Raw genomic sequence first — 19,434 nt, forward strand, 5'->3', positions numbered from 1 at the left:
TGAATTTTAAAAGCAGTAGAAATGTAATTTCTTTCAACCACATTGGCAATATATTGTGGGCCAACATCAAGCATGTTGAAATGTTTCATACTAGTCACGTCATTTTCATGATGGTACTGTGTGCCATAAGATGAATGTGCTGCAATGTTATGAAGGATAGTGTTCAGTGTTTTTAATTTGTAGAGAAAAGCTTGTCCATAAACGGTTAACCCATATCGCATAACTGATTCACCGAGACCTTTGTAAATCATGCATTTTGCAGACACATGACATACAGATTGCAAGACATAAAGATAGGCATAGACATGTCTTAGATATGCCCCAAGATGAGGTATCATCCATATACAAACTGAAGCTTTTTACACTTGAGACTGATTTTAGCTCAGTAATGTGGAAAGTTGGGTTAGTTAGTGATTGATCATCATACCTTGCTGGTGAAGCAGCGCACGAACACGGTGAAGACACACAAGACGACACTCGCTGTGTCGTCTTGTGTGTCTTCTCTGTGTCCGTGCACTGCTTCACCAGCAAGGTAGGATGACTGGTCTTAGCACTGGCTGTGAACAAACATGGCATGTAGCATTGTGCAGAAAAAGAGGTTCAGATGCTGTAATTGCCTTGAGTGGACTGTGAAAGCTTCACAAGTTTTAGATTTATTTTTGTATATTTGGTTCCATGCAAACCAAGCTAGGAGGCATTCAGTATCTTTTTGTAGAATGTAGACCCCTTCATTAAAGCTTGTACACAGTAATGTAATTATGGTATCATCAGCATAAGGAAATACCTTCGATGTGAAAGGTATGGGGGCTAGGTCATTTGCGCACAAGTTAAACAGTAATGGTGCCCAGACTTGGGGTACTCTGAAGTTAGTACGTAAGGATTCGCTATACTCACTAGCAATTATTACGCAATGTACTCTGTCATGAAAATAGTTTTCAAAAAATGTTATGTAAGGGCCTCTAAATCTAACGCTTTCATGTTTGTAAATAGTATCTTGTGATCACTTGTGTCAAATGCTTTCTTTAGATCGACAAAATGGGTAAGTACTAGGTTACTCTTATCAATTTCACTGCATATCAGATAATTGAAGTCCTCGGGTAGATTTGTGGTGCTGCGTCTTTTACAAAAGCCGTACTGAGCCATGCTAAACAGATTGTCTTTCATGCTGAATCATGCCATGCACAGGTGGACTATTTTTTCTATATGCATTCAATAGAGTTGAGTATTGTGGTTAGTCCATAGTTGTCATGAACCTTTCTAGAATTCTTTTGGTGTATTGGTCTTACCATACTATTTTTCAAGCCCTTAGGATTTCACATGTAATGAGTGTTTCATTGATGACGTGAAGCAATATTTCTTTTATACTGTTGAAGTTTCTAACTAAATCGCTAGTTTTGATGCCATCTGTTCTTGGCGATATTGTCATGGCCATAACCCGCAATGCCTCCCATAATTCTGACTTGGTGACAGTTGGAAAATAAGCTGATTCGACCAAGGAACGCGTTTTAAGCTAGGATTCGTGTATCCTGCCTTGTATTTGCAGGACGCTTATGGACTCTACAAAGTGTCTGTTGAAGGTGCGGGCCATGTCCCCGCTATTTACATTTTGGAATGCCTTTCCTGCACTGCAAGATCGATGATCTTTTTTCGATGACCTACCTGCAATGGTATTTACTAGGTTCTTAGTTTTCTTAATGTTACAACTGCAAGCAGAAAACTGATTTACTATCCCATATCGTCGTTTTCCAAGTTCAGCCTCGGCTGTAACTTAATCCCTAATTGTCTGAATTATTCTCTTGCAGCTTTATCATCCGGATGAATATCTGAACGATATGCTTTTTTAGTGGCAAAGTTCAGTTATTTTCTTATCTATCCAGGGACTATTTGGATTTCTGCTTAAGCTTCTTTGCACCTTTGAATAAATTATGCCGAATTTTCCTACAATTGTACGCTTCGGAGTGGCTGCAGCCTAATAAAAATTCCACTCAACATATTTTATTTCCTTATCTATCAAATCATTGTTCAAAACCCAGCTGTTCTCAGTGGAGTATTCTACTAGTGTATTAGTGCTGCCTGATAAGGCTATGAAATAATGATCCCTGATAATAATACATGATTGAATGCTTTCTGTGGATATTGTATCCACATGTGATCAATCATTGCTTGCTTCAGTTTCCTTACCAAGGGTCTCCTCTCTAGTGAAGCCTTTTATCTTGTTTTCCAAAACAAAACTTGCCAACAGAGTGAGATACTAGTCTGCACTTTCTTCTTCGGTACTACAGTCGATCCCGGATATATCGAATTATTGCCTATATCGAACAGTTGAAAAATCCCCTTGGGAATCCCATGCACAAGTATTGTTCGCGTACATAGAACTCCCGTGCACCGGCATATCGATGTATCGAACTCCGTGCTGATCTGCGCCCCGGCAAGGGCGCTTCTCCCATCGCATCCCACCCCCGCAAATGCACTTCTCGCGAAACTCTCGCGATGTTCCCGCGCTCTGAGAAAGGGGCGTGAGCGTAGAAGACACGTGACGAGGAGCACGGGGAGTGCAATTGGGTGTGAAAGTGGGAGGGAGAAACCAGGCTGACACCGCTGGCACAGCGAGACGAACGAGGTCAGTGCAGCTTGGGCTTGTGCTAGTGCGTCTTTCGATTCACCTTGTTCCTTTTATTCACGAGGCCAGCGCGAAGGCTTGAGACTCGTGTGGTGCAGTGCGTTTTTCTTTCCGCTTTTGGCACGTGTTCCGGAGCCATGGCCGCGAAAAAATGCAAGAATTCGGATTTTTCAACAAAGGCAGACGTTATTCGACGAGTGGAGGCTGGCGAGAAAAGTTGGAACTCAAGGTGGACCTCCTCGGAGCCATTCAAATGCTGGCTGGTGCTTGGAACGACATGAAGAAAAGTGCAATTGTGAACTGCTTCCGCATTTGTGGTAGCTGCAGACGACGGATATCTTGACAGTGAAGACAATGACGCTGGATGCCTGGACAGCGAATTTCGCGAGCTCTAGGCATTCCCAGGTGGCATCCCAGGCGGCGTTACAGCACGCGATTTCGTCAGCACTGACGATGGCGTGCAAGCTGTAGTGGATTGCGCTGATGCGGAGATTGTGGCTGACATCATGGGTGACGAGGACACAGACTCGAGCAGCGGTGAAGGTTCCGACGAAGAGGACCAACCACCATGCACTGCAGCTGAACTTGCATAAACTTTCAGCGTCATTGGCCGCTGTTGTGGCACAATGGAAGGAGATGGCCTTTCTCATTTGGATACTTTCAGCAAGCTTGAGGACAGCTTAACGAACTTGATGGTGCAGAAGAAAAAGCAAGCAAAGGTCACAGATTTTTTTCTTCCGAAATAAAGTGCTCTGGTCATCGTGCTGTGTTTTTCTTTTTTTACACGCCTTGGAGGCACAGATCAGTAAGTTCCCGTTAGTCACGACATCGGGAAACTGCCTTGATATGTGTGGAGTTGTTAGAGAAGCTTGTGACATGCATATATTATATTTCAAATTATCGATATATCGAACTATTTCACGATCCCCTTCTAGTTGGATATATCTGGGATCGACTGTATTTGACATGTCAGTGTTGAAACTGCCAGTTAGTATAGGGCCTACAGAGAAGCAAAGCCCTCATTACTAAAAGTTTAGGCTGTTGCTTCAAATTGGTTCAGTGTTTGCCTTCTGTCTCTTTTTAAACACGTGCAGCTTGGCATGCTTGCCACGAATGTAGCACCTGTGAAGTAAGGCGCGGCTTCGGTGGATTCACGACACAAACACACCTCAATGGGTGTGGTTGGTGGCCATGTCGTGAATAATGTTCAGGCTAAGTTAGGGGAGTGCGGGATGATTATATGCATTGTGAAATAGTGTTGAAAAATATGCAAATTGCACTTTGGGGCCCGTGTCGAGTAACCAGCGCTGTGCGTTCTCAGAACTGTCGCATGTAAGCTTGGTAGGAATAGAATAGGTCTGCGAAAAAATTCAAATTGATTCAAAGAGACACGCACATACAGAAATACACCCGAGAAACTTTGAAATTTTGACTGCTTTGGGGAATCCATAGGACATCGCCAAATTAGTGCTGGCAGGGGTTCTTGATGTTGTCTGGAAAATTGAAATGTGTGCTATTTGCAACTAGTAGATGTGTTGAGATAAAGTTTCATAGAAGTAAAATATGCATTTAGGGGAAAATGCTCTAAGCATTTAAAAGTTGTAGGGGTGTTCTGTTGGAAATGCAGTGAAACCTCGTTAAACCGTAGTTGGCTGAAGCTCGGAAAAAGTACATACCAAATCGTAGTACTGCTTAACTGAAATAGCATGAGATCGCCCACTTACCTGTCAAAAACGGTACTCAGAGAGAGTGCGATGAAAAGGGAAAAAGACGTGCAGTATTTATTCACTTCGCACGACAAAACTGTTATTTTCGTTTCATGCCATAGTGGCCTAGCAGCGAAGACAGCGGTCACAACCTCAAAGCTGCGAGCCAGCTTTTCAGCCAGCCCCCTCTTTTCGGCAAACACTTGCATAGCAGATTCCTCGTTTGCGTTGCATATTTTTTGTACATGGGCGAGGTAGCACTGTAGAAGTCATGGTGCACCCTGAAGAAGTTTTGACCAAGCTCTGCGGAAACCCACAAGGTGGAGAGAAGTAATTAAGGAAAAATGAGACATCCACCCAATCGCAGCAATTGCTACAAAGGAGACCCATACGGGCTCCTCAAAAGAAAAGCTTCACAGTTGAAAAAAAATTCGTGGACCACTGCCTTTCCGGAGCAGCAGCTCTACCAGCAGCTAACCAGGTGGCTAGCAGATGGCAGGGTTATATCGGTTTCCCGTGTGGGTTTCCTTTGTAGCAATTGCTATGATTGGGTGGATGTCTCATTTTCCCTTAAGTTCTGACCAACCGGTTGATTGCTGTTGATATGCTGAGTGCTACAAAAGGTGCTCCCTGCCACGGTGGTGATAGCACTATCAGTAACTGACTTGCTGTCTCACAGCAAGTGGTTCCATTCACTGGATGTATGCGGCATGAAAGAAAGTGCTCGTATTACAGTAAAAGTACTGAACTTGCTTTTTGTGGTCAATATAGGACGAGGTGGCTGCTGAAATGAATTGACTGCACAAAGCAGTGCGTTGATTAATTTTCTGAAAAAGGCAGCGATGAAAAGCTCTCCAACGTCATGTTAAGGAAGGTGAAGGCAAGCTGTGTTCCATTAACATTATGCTGGCTGTAGTTAGAATGGAGCGAGCCGCACTATTCTGGGCTACATAGTTCAATGGGCTGAGTTAGGTTGGTTTGTTTCCCCCAATGAGTGAGCAGGTTTAATGGGACAGGTGCCTTATGGAAGTCGTGTCAGAGATGCCCTATCTTGGACGGTTAGCGCTTGAGATTATCAAATTAATATGTCGTTTCCAATTGAAGGTATCTGTGACGTGATCTCCTAGGCACTTATATTATGAGACAGCCTCGAGTAAGATGTTACTTAAACTGTATTTTGGCAGGCAAGTGTTTTGACATGATGAGCACATTATTTTACAGTTGATTTGTTTTACACTCGAGACGCACATTATGCATGCGTACGGCAGTCTTGGGAGATGTGGCATCGGTTTGCCCGACTGGGCCACATCACCCACATACATTGTGTGCTGTGCGCGATGAAGGCTGAAAAGGCGGTGCTAAACACAGCAGTGTGTGAAATACAACTACAAACTTGGGCAATAGCAAGACTGAAGTGTCAGCGATGTTAAGGTTGACAGAGCCATAAACATGGCTACTTGGTTCACTTTGATTTCTCTTAAGAATACACAGATTTCAAAGCACCACACGAGGAAACAAGACCGAAACACAGGTTGACAGAACAAAGCATGTTTATCCACTTTATCCTTTAAATCGTATTGCTTTTAATCGGCGCATTTTTGAAAGAAAGTTAGGGTTAAGCTTCATTTCCCATGTTTCGCACCAAATTTCACTTGAATCATGGTCGGCTTGTAGAGCCTGCTCGTTAACAATATCATGAACCTCGCAATGAACGGTGCAGTCATTAGTGTATAAGTATGTGGAGGAAGATACTTGGCTAGTTAAGTTATTTATGTAATTCAGAATAAGTAGCCGACCTAAAACGGAGGAACGTTAGACGTGGTCATTAATAGCAACATACTGAGGGAAAGAAAGCATTTGATCCTGACAAGCAGTCAAGATTACGCAGAGAGAGTTAGTTAGATGTTATGGTTTAGCTGATTGAATGCTTTGGCAAAATTGAAAAACATGTAGGCAGTGCGGGAATTTCTGCCTAGTATAGCATGTAATGAATGTGTTAAAAGAAGCTGTGTCTCACAAGAAAAAAGTATGTCGAAAGCCATGTTGTGCAGACGTAAAGAAAGCATTAGATTCAAGAAAATTAAAAAGCTGCGAATATAATTATCTGAAAGGAAGTTGGGGGTTAGGAGAGCGAGTCTGTTACCTGACGTACGTAATGGAACCACTTCACACTCAATGTTCAAAGATTGCTGAAAAAGTTTTGCCAGAAAGGTGTAACAGGTTTTTCTTTCAAGAACATTTAGTTGATGCTATTGAGGCCACAGGATAATGAGAGTTTGAAAGAATTGATTATATTTTTAATCCCAGCAGAATCAGTCAAAACGGGAAACATCGGGCAGAAATCATGGTTTGAAGCACCAAGCTCTGTCGAAACTGGGGCGCAAAATTTACTAAAGAAAGTTTTAAAAAATGGAAGGGATCTCATTTGGTAAATATGGCTAACCAGATTCATTACAGAGAGAAATGTTGCAGTTATCTTTTCTGTTTGCATAGGACCAGAACTTTTTAAATTATTTCGCAGCGTATTTGGTATTGTGTGGTAAAAAAAATGTTAGCTGGCAGAACAGACTGCATTGGCGTATTCTGTGTCTGCCGCAAAATGTGCATACCACCAAGTATTAGTGTTACGGAACTTGGCAAGATTTATTAGGCCCTTTTTTTTTTATTTCGAAGACGGATGAGTACTCCAGTATACCAAGGTGCTCTAGGAATAGCTTGAATATTTGTTGAAGGTACATATGCATGAATGAGTTCTTTGATTTTCACGCAAAATAAATCCCAGTTTTCCTGGATGGATTGCTGATCGAAATCAGCCACATATGCGTAGAGGTACTCATTGGTAGCATAAAAGTTGGCACTGAATAGGTTTAATTTTGCTGGTTCATGTGTTGCGAAAATTGTTAAATAGAAATTTAACGCACCATGGTCGCTTAGACCAGGCAGTATTGCGATATTAGATGGCAGTTGAGGATGAGTCGACAATATTAAGTCTAATGTATTTGCAGACTTTTTGGTACATCTAATTGACCTTGTTCATTAATTTGAAACTTAATTTTAAGCAGTGACACATTCATTGCTGTCATGTAACAGCTGTGGCTTTGTGCATCTTGCCATAGTGTGCACAATGACTGTGAAAAAGCTTCTGCTGGAACCACGTTGCCTTTGCAGGGAAAACATTTGGATGCCGTAACAAAAAGTGCACCAGCCAACACAGTGTCTTGGAAAACACATTTCTGTAGTTTATGCTGTAATTCTGCAGAGTTACACAAGTCCACTGGTCTTATAATAACTTGTTCACCCTTGAAAATTTTCTATAATGTTATGTGATTGCCACTTGTTGACCTTATAACGGCAAAAAGCGATGAGAGTGATGATAATATGTACAAGAAGACAAAACACATTCCAGCACCTTCACTCTTAGGTTCAGGAAGGAGGCATACATTTGTCATCCACGAGGCCCCATTGTGCCCAGCTGCAAGTAGTATGTGCAGTCATGGCTTGAGGGTTTTTTTTCTTCTTGTTTTTTTTTATGGTGATACATCGCACATCTTGATTAACACACATCTTGATTAACACACATCTTGATTAACAAACTCTCCATGAGTCCTGCTCCATTTATTAAGTCCACCACAACACGCCTAACAAGAAATAATCACGCGGAATCCCTAACACCGTACAATGCTAGAGTCAATGTTGTTAAATACTTTCTTTCCGCGCACAATCACTCAATGGAATTCACTCCCGACTGATCTACTTGCCAGTATTGATGCCTCGGACAAAATTACTTATTGACAGTTGCAGAGTTATTGTTTTCTTTTCCTACTCTTGTTTATATATTCTCATTACTGCAATGTAATTTGCTCTGCTTTTTGCAGTTATTGTCGTTCTTTTTGTGTTGCCCCTCCTGCTAGGACCCAGTTAGGGTCTGCAGTATGCTGTAAATAAATAAATAAATAAATAAAACGCCCCTCCCCTGAATTCTTTCTCACTCGCCGTCGTGGCTTAGCGGCTGTGGTGCTGCGCTGCTAAGCACGCGGTTGCGGGATCAAATCCCAGCCACGGCAGCCGCATTTCGATGGGGGTGAAATGTGGAAAAATCCATGTCCTGTGCATTGGGGGCACATTAAAGACCTGATGGCAGTCAAAATTATAAAGCAATGTCTCCCACTATGACATGCCTCATAACGAAATCCTGGTTTTGGCACATAAAACCCCAGAATTCGTCCATACCTGAGTTCTCTGAGACATGCGCAGGTTCCATGAGGTGAAAAACAAGAAGCACATCACAGGTGACACGCCTTGGCTTCTTTCGGGCACAGTTCTTCTGAAAGTACGATGCTCGCAATAGAGAGAGCTGCATTGACTCCCTCCTTGTTGCATGCATTCAATGGTATGGCAAAGGAACGGTGAGCACTGTGTGAGCCCTTTCTCTTCAGGCACGTGGTAGAGTACTTGTTATGTCGTAAAGCATTTGAAAAGAAAGTGCATTGCTGGTAAGGATGTCCTGGTGTCACCGTTTGCACAAATTACCTGTTCCTCATGCCTGTTTGTACTCAAGATGTGAGAGGATCTCGCAAGTATCCTCACCTTGTGCTGTAATTGAGCCCTGCTGCCCTCACCTTGCTTCTGAACGGCACTTTTTTTTGCCCCCTTCATACTGTGATAGTCTATTCCTTTGGGTTTGCAGTGTTTGTCACAATGAAATGTTTTGTTATTTTTGTACCATGAAATGACTTCTGGTATGAACTACACATATAGGATATTCAGTGTAAGTTCTATTCCTCCTTTCTGTTTCTGATGTGAATATTTGGTCTTGAAGATTTGACAATTTGAGTGAATTGTATGTAATTTTACCATGTTAATTAAGTACCGACTGAAGTCTGTGACCTAACGCTGTCCAAGTTGCAGGGATTCAGAGCTGCGTAAGCTCTGAATTCAGGCTGTCTAAGGAACACTTGTTTCTCTCACCCCTCATGTAATCTAAAGTATGAATAAGCCCATTTTCTGCTTTTGTGCCTTTTGCTATTAGCTCTACCATTTCAGGCAGCCATATTGCTCTGAAGTTACTTGCACCATCACTAAATTTTTCCAAGGAGTACCAGTAATGAAGAATGTGTAATTTTTCAATTTAAGAAGATGCTGTAAATCCCTCACGCTTAGCACCTGGTTTTCACTCTTAGAACTTGATGCAGAATTGCTTTAAGTTTCATTTTTGTTTCGGTGGTGCCTCCATTGGCTGCATATTGCATCTGCAACAAGTTGGAATATGTCGCGTTTAGAACGAACAGACCATTGACACTCATGTTTTCACATCATCTTAGTGGATACGGCACAAAACAAGATGACAAGTAATACTAGACAGGACGGGTTCTACTTTTATTTGTCATTTTGTACCATTTATGCCAGGGTAAACCTGCACCAATCGGGCCAACATGTCCTATTCAAGTTTAAGCATCAATTAATTTGTGTCTATATGTGTGTTTGTGTGCACGTAAATGAAGAGCTGCTCAATTGCACAGACTGTCTTGATAATCAATATACAGTGAGGGATTTGTTTCTTTATTTAGTCCACACAGGTTTTGTTTTGCAGCATTTGAAACATCAGCATAAGTATGTTCACTGTTATTCGCTTTGATGTTTTTTTAATGTTTAATGTTTTTTTAATGTTTTAATGTTTTAAGTGGTAAAGAGCTTTACCAAAGTTGGGAAAATTGTAAGGTGGGTACATTTTTTCTTGGTATGCATATACTTAATAAATTCATCTGTTATTAGTGCTTTAAGTGACCTTTAATTGTATAAAAAGTCGCAGTTTTGCCTGAAAGGCAAAGCATTGATTGCAATAGCAAATTATTAAACAGTTCTACGAAGTAAGGATAGTAGTTTTATCAGCCATCCAAACTCGTAAACATTCGTTTACTAACTAAATTAATAAGCACGGTGTCACACGCTCACCGGCAAACACAAACACATCTCACTCGATGACTGCAGACACTCTGAGGAAGAGCTGCAGTAGCAGTGAGCGAATTTACCTTCGTGCTGCCGCTAGCTTCAACGCGAACTAAGTGGCAAGAACACAACGCACACAAAGCTACCAGTCCTCGGCCCACCTAGACAGATGGCTTTCAAATGTAGGGCTCGTGCAACATGCAGACACCACCACAGTGGAATCCTTCCCCTCCCCCCTTGCACGTTCGAGATTGAGCAACCATCCTCGGCTCACCCTCGCATGCGTTCACTGGCACTTGCAGCACGCAGTACGTGGCCACGATGTTATCGCACTGGGACTTTACACGAAACATCACGGCGACAACGATGGTAGAAATGCACATGGAGTGTCCATACGGTGATAAAATGTATTTCGTGTTTTCGGTTATCTTGGTGACGTTCACAAGGGTTCGGTACATGTATTATGCAGTAGAATGTTTAGAAGTGGTAAGGAGCTTTACCAAAGTTAGGAAAATCATAATGTGGATACATCATTTCTTGGTATGTGTATACTTAATAAATTCATCTGTTATTAGTGCTTTAAGTGATTTTTAATTGTATAAAGGGAACTTCATGATATCGAAGAATGTAGTTCCACTTAACAGGAGTTCTATTTACTGAGAAAGACGAGGACAGGTGCAGCAATATGTGCAACACTCGCTTAATACTGTTCTAAGGAATTTTAAGCACCAGGAAGTGTACGTAGCCGATCATTTTTCAAAAATCTGAGAACAAACACAAAGGGTTTGTGGCACAGTATTCATAAAATTTCTTATGCAGCTACTCACTGTGCATTAAAGAATGCTTCAATTTTTGCTTGGTTTAGTCCTTGCCACCACTTTTTTTAGGATTGCATTCTCTATAAAGCAAGCTTTGGAAGGACGTTTCAGATCCTGGTTATTTCAAAGAAAAAAAAACTCGTGCAAGTCTGCGCGGCTAATTCCGGTCTTTGAGGTGTAGCAGCATCTTGCTGCCTCTCGAGATGCCTCTTGGCAATTTGCAATAGCACTGTCAGTGTGCACGTACTCATTAGTCCAGTGCAATTTTCCTTAATGCACATTGCTTCTACAAGCCCTGCTTCTCAGTGGCATCCTCTTCACTTTATCATCTTCACTAATAGTTATTTCACCATTTCATCCGGGCAAATCCCGCATATCAGAGGCCTGGACGTTCAAAGGAAACCTCGCATGCCTAAAGCAATTAGCTGTGGTACTTGCTGTCATTTGCATCCTGGCATAATCAGTGAGGCAAATGGCATGAAGAATGTCCACCTTGTATTCTTTGTCCCTTTTCATGCATACCAGCATCCTCTGCAGCAGACTCTTGTGGCAGTGAACTTTGAAGGCTTAAATGAGCACTTGATCAGTGGACTGTAACAGCGCCGGGGTATTGGCCAGCATGATTCAACTGCAGTACAGTTGCAGTTCCATGTCTAGGCAGTCAACATGGAAAAGGACTTTCTCTTTCTGTCGCAGAAATTGCATGTCCTCTCTGTGGACCCACTCGCTGAAGAGAACCTGCGTCATTTACAGTTTCATATTTGACTTGTACAAGACGGGTGAGATTGTAACACCCTAAAGCAGTGAAGATTTCTTACTTCCTGATGAATAAGTGCTTCAACTTGTCGCTGCCAGACGTGTTCGCACCGACGAGAACAGTTAGCCTCTCGTTGCTAAGTTTTCTTACCCATGCACCGCTCACCTCCGTGGGTGAGAGCGCTCAACTGCAGGAGCTTGAAAGAAAGGACTGTTTTATCTACGTTGCAGATATCATCTGGCGTGAATGGCTTGAAGCCATTGCGCATGCCAGTCGTGGCATGCAGTGGCTGGAGCAGTTTCCCCTGAAACAGTATGGCAAGCGAGGCCATTTCTTTCTTTAAATCATGTGAATTGGCCTCCACTGCATGAGAAGGCCTTCATCCCAAGCTGAAGAACAGATTCTTGGACTTTTGCATGGATTAGCAATCCATTGATGGGGGATGTTCTGGCAACGGACTCTCCGTGGCCGTGACACCAGACACTTCTCCAGCTCTACATGGTTGGTGGGTTGTAGCGTTTTCCTTTGAGGCCTGAATCGCAAACTTTCGAAGGTGTCCCTCAGCCGCTCTTTCTTGTGCATAATCCTTGGTGGGCTGCTTTATCGAAACCCCGTGTTTCATCCTGAGCACCGATTTCGTATAACAGCCACTTTCGATGTGGTCCGCAATCTCCACAGTTTGTTTTCCAGAGTTAGTGCATGGTGTGTGCACTTCTGTCTGACCATTGCAGCAGCCTAGCAGGCCTCGTACCAGCACTCACCGGTCAGGTTATGATGGAGTTCCCTACACTATGCTAGAGGGAACTCTGGCGCTGCATTCGTTGAACCACCATGGGAATGAATTCGCCTCATCTTTGTTAATTCAGACGTTCTTGTGGATTCGTTTATTACACTTTGCATGCCTTCATTGTTCTAAATTTCAGAGCAATCTATACTTTTCCAAGTGCAGAACACACTGCAAACATGCACGATCACTACTAATTACAACGGTTCAGGTTGTCGAGGTGGCCAAATTGAAACGCGCCAAGCGTCTCGAGGCATTGGCTTGTCCGCTATAAATTCGTAAGGGCGTTTTATGTCGCTTCTTGATGCCTATGTCCGTGGCGTAATGGTTTCAATATCGGCCATCTGTGCTAGAGGTCCTGTGTTCGAATCCTGCAGCCAGACAATTTTATTTTGTTTGCTTAATTATTTATTATGCAGTACATTGTTGAAAATCATGAGTTTACAAAGTCACAAAGTCGTTTGAAGTCAGAAGGATGAAGTTTAGGCAAATCCATGTACTCCCCATAATTACCGTGCTGGTACCACCGCTCTCATTGCAGCTCCCATAGACACTAGTGCCAGAGTTCCCTCTGGTACTTATTGTATGAAACTCTGTGGTTGCAAGTTAATTGATGCTCATGGCAATTGGTCTTAACAAGTTGATGAGCACGACTGTTTTCAACATTTTAGTTCCATTTTTGGTTTTGTTTACTCGGTGATGTGGAAATTTCGGATCTCATTACCAAAAGTTTATTTGCATTACCTAAATACAAAAGCTACCAGTTGAAAGTCAGTTGTTCTCTTTAAGCGGCAATTCTGTTTAAGCGATTTCTGTTTACCAAGATTTTACCGTATTTCCTGAACTTCTGTATTACTAATACTGCAAATGATTTCTCAATATAGAAATAGTGAATTACTCTTACCATCATTCATCAATGTATTGTATTGCATTTGAAGGTGGCATGGCTCCACTAGTGCCTGCCTCTAGCCATCTCTTCTGAGACAATATTGCAATATGTCTAGAATAAATGTAAATAAAGAAAGCAAAGCGCAGTTCAGCCTATTCTGGTTCATCCTCGAAGAAGGTTGACTTGCACAAGTAAACACGATGTCAAGGTAAAGAGATTTTAAAAATCCCAATTCCCCCACCTAGTAGCTGAAGCTGAGCAAATTTACTATTTCAAGAACACATGTATCAGTAAAATTCCTTAACCTTGACTGACAAAAAATTTAATTTTCTGTGCATGCCATGACAGTTTGACTTTTCTCAGTTCTTCTATGGCTCTGTTTTATTTTTATTGCGATAGGAATTATGTAGACACTCCAGCGCATTTCACCGTTGCCATGAGGTTCCATATAAAGTCCAAGAGTGATAAAGTCGTCGCTCCGCCCCGTAGGCTGTATGTGCGAGAGTGAGCGGGCAATCGCGACTCAATCTCGCGCATGCAAGGGAGGAAAGTGGGGGAGGGGACGAACCGCTGTGTCTTGAAAGCCACCTGCAACGGGGGCGCAGCCTGCCGCGCGCTGTGCTTCCGTTGCTTAGTTCGCCTTGGTGCGAGGCACAGCACGAAGTTCAATTCAAGAAGATGCGTTCGTGCTTATTTGTGCGCGCCTGGCACCATGCCTGTTGATTGAGTTAGTTTTCCTATGTTTACAAGTTTATACAGCCGTAAAACTACTACCCTTACTTTGTATGGCTGTCCACTGATTTGCTATGGCAATTGATGCTTCGTCTTTGAGCTGCGACTTCTTTGGATGCCTGCAATGTTGCTATTTTTATGACAGTAAAGTGATTCACGTGATCTGTGACATCATTCACTGAAGGTAGTTTTGTTCGGCCAGCAAAGAATTAAACATCAGTGTTGTTAGTGTAGCGCCTGTGTGCCTTCATTTGTCCTCGTGTTTCCCTGCACTCAAATCACATTCAGTCAAGACGCACCAACAAGTTCGCATCGCCACCCTTGCCGCCTAAATTACACTTTTCATTATTCACTTTATGAGGCACGTTGAAATTGTGATATTGAAGTTGAGACCTATTGAAGGCTGAATTTTAAAACCATCTCCACCTTTGAAATGGAAGTTCTTAAAATGTACTACATTGGCACTTCAGTTAACATTTTCACAAATGGTGACTGAGGATGGTTAGTTGGGCTAGCAGGTATTTCATCATTCGAAAATTACAAGCACTTGTATCTCTCTTCTTTATTCGTGTTTCATTGTCACTGCACTTTCACTTCCTAATGATCTGTCTAATGGTTCAGAATGGCATTAACTGGACCACTGATGCAACTCTAACTACATTTGGGGTAAATACCTCGAAATTGGTGCTAGTCTTAGAATGTGCACTCAGTGGATGTGATTTCATAGCCCGTAGTTATCTTTTCAACCACCTACTTCGACAATTTCTCATGCAAGTAATTTTTGCCTCCTCGAAAATCCACCTGTAAACGCTACTTTTCTTCTTGGCAGGAATGGCACACAGTCAACAGGGCAGGTCCCATGCATTTACTCATATTTGCCATCTTGTGTTGTGCCATTGAGGCCAATAACAGTTTCCACTCAATGCTACCTCTTGCAGGTGATTTTGTTAGCCGAGTCAATGTTAAATTAATTATCTAGCCCATGTCTCTTGATATCTCACTCATTCTAATTGATGCAGATAGAAAACTGGTTATTTGCTGAGCCTAAGCCTTTTGTGTTTTCCTCCTTTCAGGGAGAGTGGCAAGGGACGACTGTTTGCCTCACAAGTTCAGCAAGCTTTGTTCTCGGCTGCTGCAGTTGTCATGAGTTTTGCAGTTTTGACACTTTTATGTTTTGCAATATCAATAGTCGGTCGCTCTCAATTCTTTGTCGTGTTTTAAAAGCAATCCTCACTTCTATAATGACACTTATTATTCATGTTCATAAATGTGTCTCTACTAGTGGAATATCATATTATTCATATACTTGTGTTATATGTTGGTTTAGAATACATTGTGATTGATGGAAAAATTGCCAGTTATCAAAATTTATGTGCTGAAGGTTTCCTCGCTTTATTCTTTGCTATATATCAGGAATAGCATAAGGCCACAGCTTAATTTGGCAAGCAGTGATCAGGGGCAGCTTCTTGATGTTTCAGTGAAGTAATTGAATTAGCTAAGATAAAGGGGTCATTCATGCTGGCAGACATGCACAGTTCTTTGGTAGCCAACTCATGAATTAGATGGTATTTATTAATTTTAGCTAACTACAAGAGGCTACATGCTGCACACGCAAAGTTGAAGCCATTCACTTTTGGGAACCTTAACTTGCGGACAGCTGTCGAGGCATACATGCGAAAGGTGGAAATGCGAGGCATAGTCCGTAATTTGACTGCTGCCGTTTACACAATCAAATGCAAGAGCTGTTTTATTTTGAATTTTTTTTTTTTAATTCCTGAACGTATTGGTATGCCAGTGTCCAAAGATAAAGAAATGATGTAGACACTGAAAAAAGATAAATCCTGTCACTGGAATACAAACTTGCCATTGTTATCAAGCTTCGTGTTGAGCAAATTGCACAGCTGAACTCTGGGCATGCTCTAAATGTCAGTCAGCAGCAGTGGACTAGCACACTACCTGGCAGTGTCAGAATGAAAGTTCGCTTAGGTACATCACCACCTAATTAGAAGCACGCAAAATGCAGATCTCCTAAAAAAAAGGTGCCAAGTAGAAATTCTGTTTATGACTATGCTTATGGTGCATTTGTGGATTCACAACTTTGATGTACATAGGCGCATCGAATGGATTTTTCTTACTTCAACATAGGTGGCAGTAAACATTCTGGTATTTCAATTGGGTAGAATTTTTCATGCTAGATAGTGGTGCGCATTCCTTGCACGCCTCACCTGCAAGCATTTAAAACAAACGTGGGATCTTCCATGTAGCATGGAAATCGGGCTACTTGTCCAAGGCTGGCAGTCAAAGCAACGAAGGTGGTGACAGTGTGTTTCACTCTTCAAGTTAGGATGACAGCGATGACACTTTTACACCCGCAAATCGCAAGTCCCATGTTATGAGTGCTATCTCCAGTACTTAGCAGCTTTGAAGAAGCACAATCATTCAAAATAGTCTTATTGACAAATATCATCAGAAGCCAACAAACATTGACACCAAGGACAACATAGAGAAAATTACTTGTGCTTAATATATGAAATAAAGAAATGATAAATTAATGGAAATGAAAGTGGATGAAAAAACAAATTGCCGCAGGTGGGGAACTGTCCCGCAAGCTTCGTAGTTCCCTTGGTTAAGCCCCTTTCTTCTCCCTTGTTCACAAAGTGTCAAGGAGGGAACTGAGTGATTCAATATAAATTAATGTCTGCTATTTAATGTGCAAGACTTGAACTCGTATTTCTGTTTTTTAGCTACATTAGTGAAAGAAGTATTTGTCATAAAAACGGAAGCTGGTGTGGTATCTTTTCTCTCTCTCTCTTTTGGCTAGCCCTTAATCGTTTGATTGCACAGATATCAGAATTGCTTGTCTCACCAGTGCACTGCTTATAAGTTTGGTTTTTGTGGTGTGCCGTTGCAATGCTCAGTGATTACTGTTGGCACTTTGCATGCTCTTATAATCGGGAAAGCTCGCTATTGAAGAAGTTTTGTTTAAACCTTTGTCATTCGTTTTTTGAAGTAAGCACGCTGGGTACACGTATCTGTGATGGTAAGCTTTCATTTCGTAAAAAAAAAATTTGAGGTTCTTAAAAATTACCCCTAAAAGCTGCATGTGTAACTAGTGAGTTAATTTTCTGGTACTGTTCAGAAGTAGAAAACATGCCTGGGAAATTGCGTTTTCCCGAGTGGTTAAGCACAAAACTAATGGCAGGTATCGTGGTGCACAGTATGGTAGGGCAGTTCATTCCCTGGTTCTTTTTTTTTAATTTAGTGGATAAAAGGTTTCACTTTCAGTGAGGAAAAAAACTGAGGTTCTGCTGTATGGCAGGTTAAATTTTTTGACTTCTCTGGTAACTTTGTAGAAACAATTAACATAAACAGTGGTCTCCTTTCTCTAACACAAACATTTTATTAAGTCAATGAAATACTCACAGTAACATGTAATTGCAAAGAAAGTTTGTTGCAAATCATGTGACGAACTCATCTCCACAAAGCCATGTTGTCGGACATTATTAGCACATATCCAGAAAACAAAATGAGCAAACACAGGTGGGTTTCCTTTTGTTAACAAAGCGACTTAGTGCATGCAGCCACGCTTCACAAGAGGTCTTGCCCACGCTTGCGGGCACCTAGACCTGTCAGGCCCTTCGTCCTTGTCTGTTGGGGTCCTATTTTGCTGTTTCCCAGTGTATGTGCTCTTGCAACAGAACTAGACAAATCTGGTATGCTTCTTCAAATTGCAAATAGCTGCGTAACCTCACAACGTCAACGCTCCCATTCGCAATGCAGAGCAATGTTAATTTGCTTCATAGTGCATTACTGTCATTTGCATAATGTGACGTGTGGGAAATAGAATGCAATAAGTCATTGACGTGTTTGTGTAAACACAGCTCCTGAGAAAGCAACAAGCTTTCATTTACTGAACACTGGCAGGCACTGATATATGTGCCAGTTCATGCTTGAGTGTCAAGCAAAAACGAGACATATGCCATGTTCACATGTTAGTATTAGGATATATAATGACCACTTGCTCACATAAAGTGGGCAGCATTCTTTAGATTTGTGACACCTGCATTTATTATTATCCTTTATGAGAAGGCAAACTTCATGAGAGGAAAAATGGGGCTTAACACAATTTGCATAAATTTTGTTTCACTGCAATTACTGGGAATTATTGGGTTTTAGCTGAAATCAAAGGACCCTAAATATGTGCCTCTTCTGCAGTAAGTGGCAAAAAGCCGATCCCTGTCTGCATGAGGATGTCGCAACAATGTTTGGCATTCGGGTGAATCACTGTCTCATACGCCTCTCTTGGCTTGCGCAACAGTGCTCAGAATCAGTGGTACAATTTAGGCACACCAACAAACCAAATCTGTATAATGGACAGTATACAGTTTTATCTGGAGCCTTATTTATCGCAAATTCATTGTATTGAAATGGTTAGCCTAATTTAGCATCAAATTTCTGCCAGCAAACTGCTATTTAGTTGTGCCTCTCTAAAAGTAAACTCTTTAAAATGTAGACAATAATCGCCCATAGTGCATGCTTTCGTCCTGTTGTCATCAAAGTGTATGCACGGGGAATGGTGGCAGAATGAATTAATCCTGAGCATAAGGCACTCAACGGCACAAAGGAAATGTGCAACTGGAACATAGCCTGGCTGTACAACAAGGAGCCATGAACAGCAGTGTTCTTCCTCGGTGAAGCGTTATGGCACATGTGTGTTGTTCAATGAAGGCAGTTCTCGGGAGCGCTGTTTGTGCGTCCTGCAGGGTCTGGCGGCAAGCGACGTTCATTCCCCTGCAACCAGTGCCCCTTTGTGGCCACCGACCGGGTCGGGCACGAGCGGCACCAGCGCACGCACACGGGGGAGCAGCCATTTGCATGCCCGCTGTGCGGCCGCCGCTTCAACCACAAGTCCAACATGGCGACACACATGCGCCGGCACACGGGCGAGAAGCCGTTCCCGTGCGACGCATGCGGCCGCCAGTTTGGCTTCAAGGTGGCACTCGTGAAGCACATGCAAGAAGAGCACGGCACCGAGCCACTCAGGTAGGCGGGCCAAAGACTGCGCACGTGCCTATAGAGTCGGGAGCACTTGCAATCATTCGTGACAACCGCAGTTCATTTCCACTTTTTGTTTGAATGTGTCCAGATTTAAAGCACCATGCTGTTAAAATGAGGTGATGGC

At 42.2% G+C, this 19,434-nt stretch overlaps 1 protein-coding gene across 2 annotated transcripts in view; it reads left to right on the forward strand.

Moving 5' to 3' along the window:
* The first annotated feature begins 514 nt into the window (after window positions 1-514).
* Window positions 515-19,434, forward strand: part of LOC142558621 (uncharacterized) — a 92,873-nt gene continuing 73,953 nt past the window's right edge. Inside the window, exons 1-2 of one of the 2 annotated variants that reach the window (XM_075670796.1) lie at window positions 515-1,667; window positions 1,803-19,295. In XM_075670796.1, the coding sequence (XP_075526911.1) occupies window positions 19,168-19,295 (128 nt within the window). In that variant the 5' untranslated portion in view covers window positions 515-1,667; window positions 1,803-19,167. Of the gene's footprint in view, window positions 19,296-19,434 lie in introns of both variants that reach the window. The other variant, XM_075670795.1, reaches the window with a different exon arrangement.

Source organism: Dermacentor variabilis, chromosome 9 (genome assembly GCF_050947875.1).
Source record: "Dermacentor variabilis isolate Ectoservices chromosome 9, ASM5094787v1, whole genome shotgun sequence".
Classification (NCBI taxonomy): Eukaryota; Metazoa; Arthropoda; class Arachnida; order Ixodida; family Ixodidae; genus Dermacentor; species Dermacentor variabilis.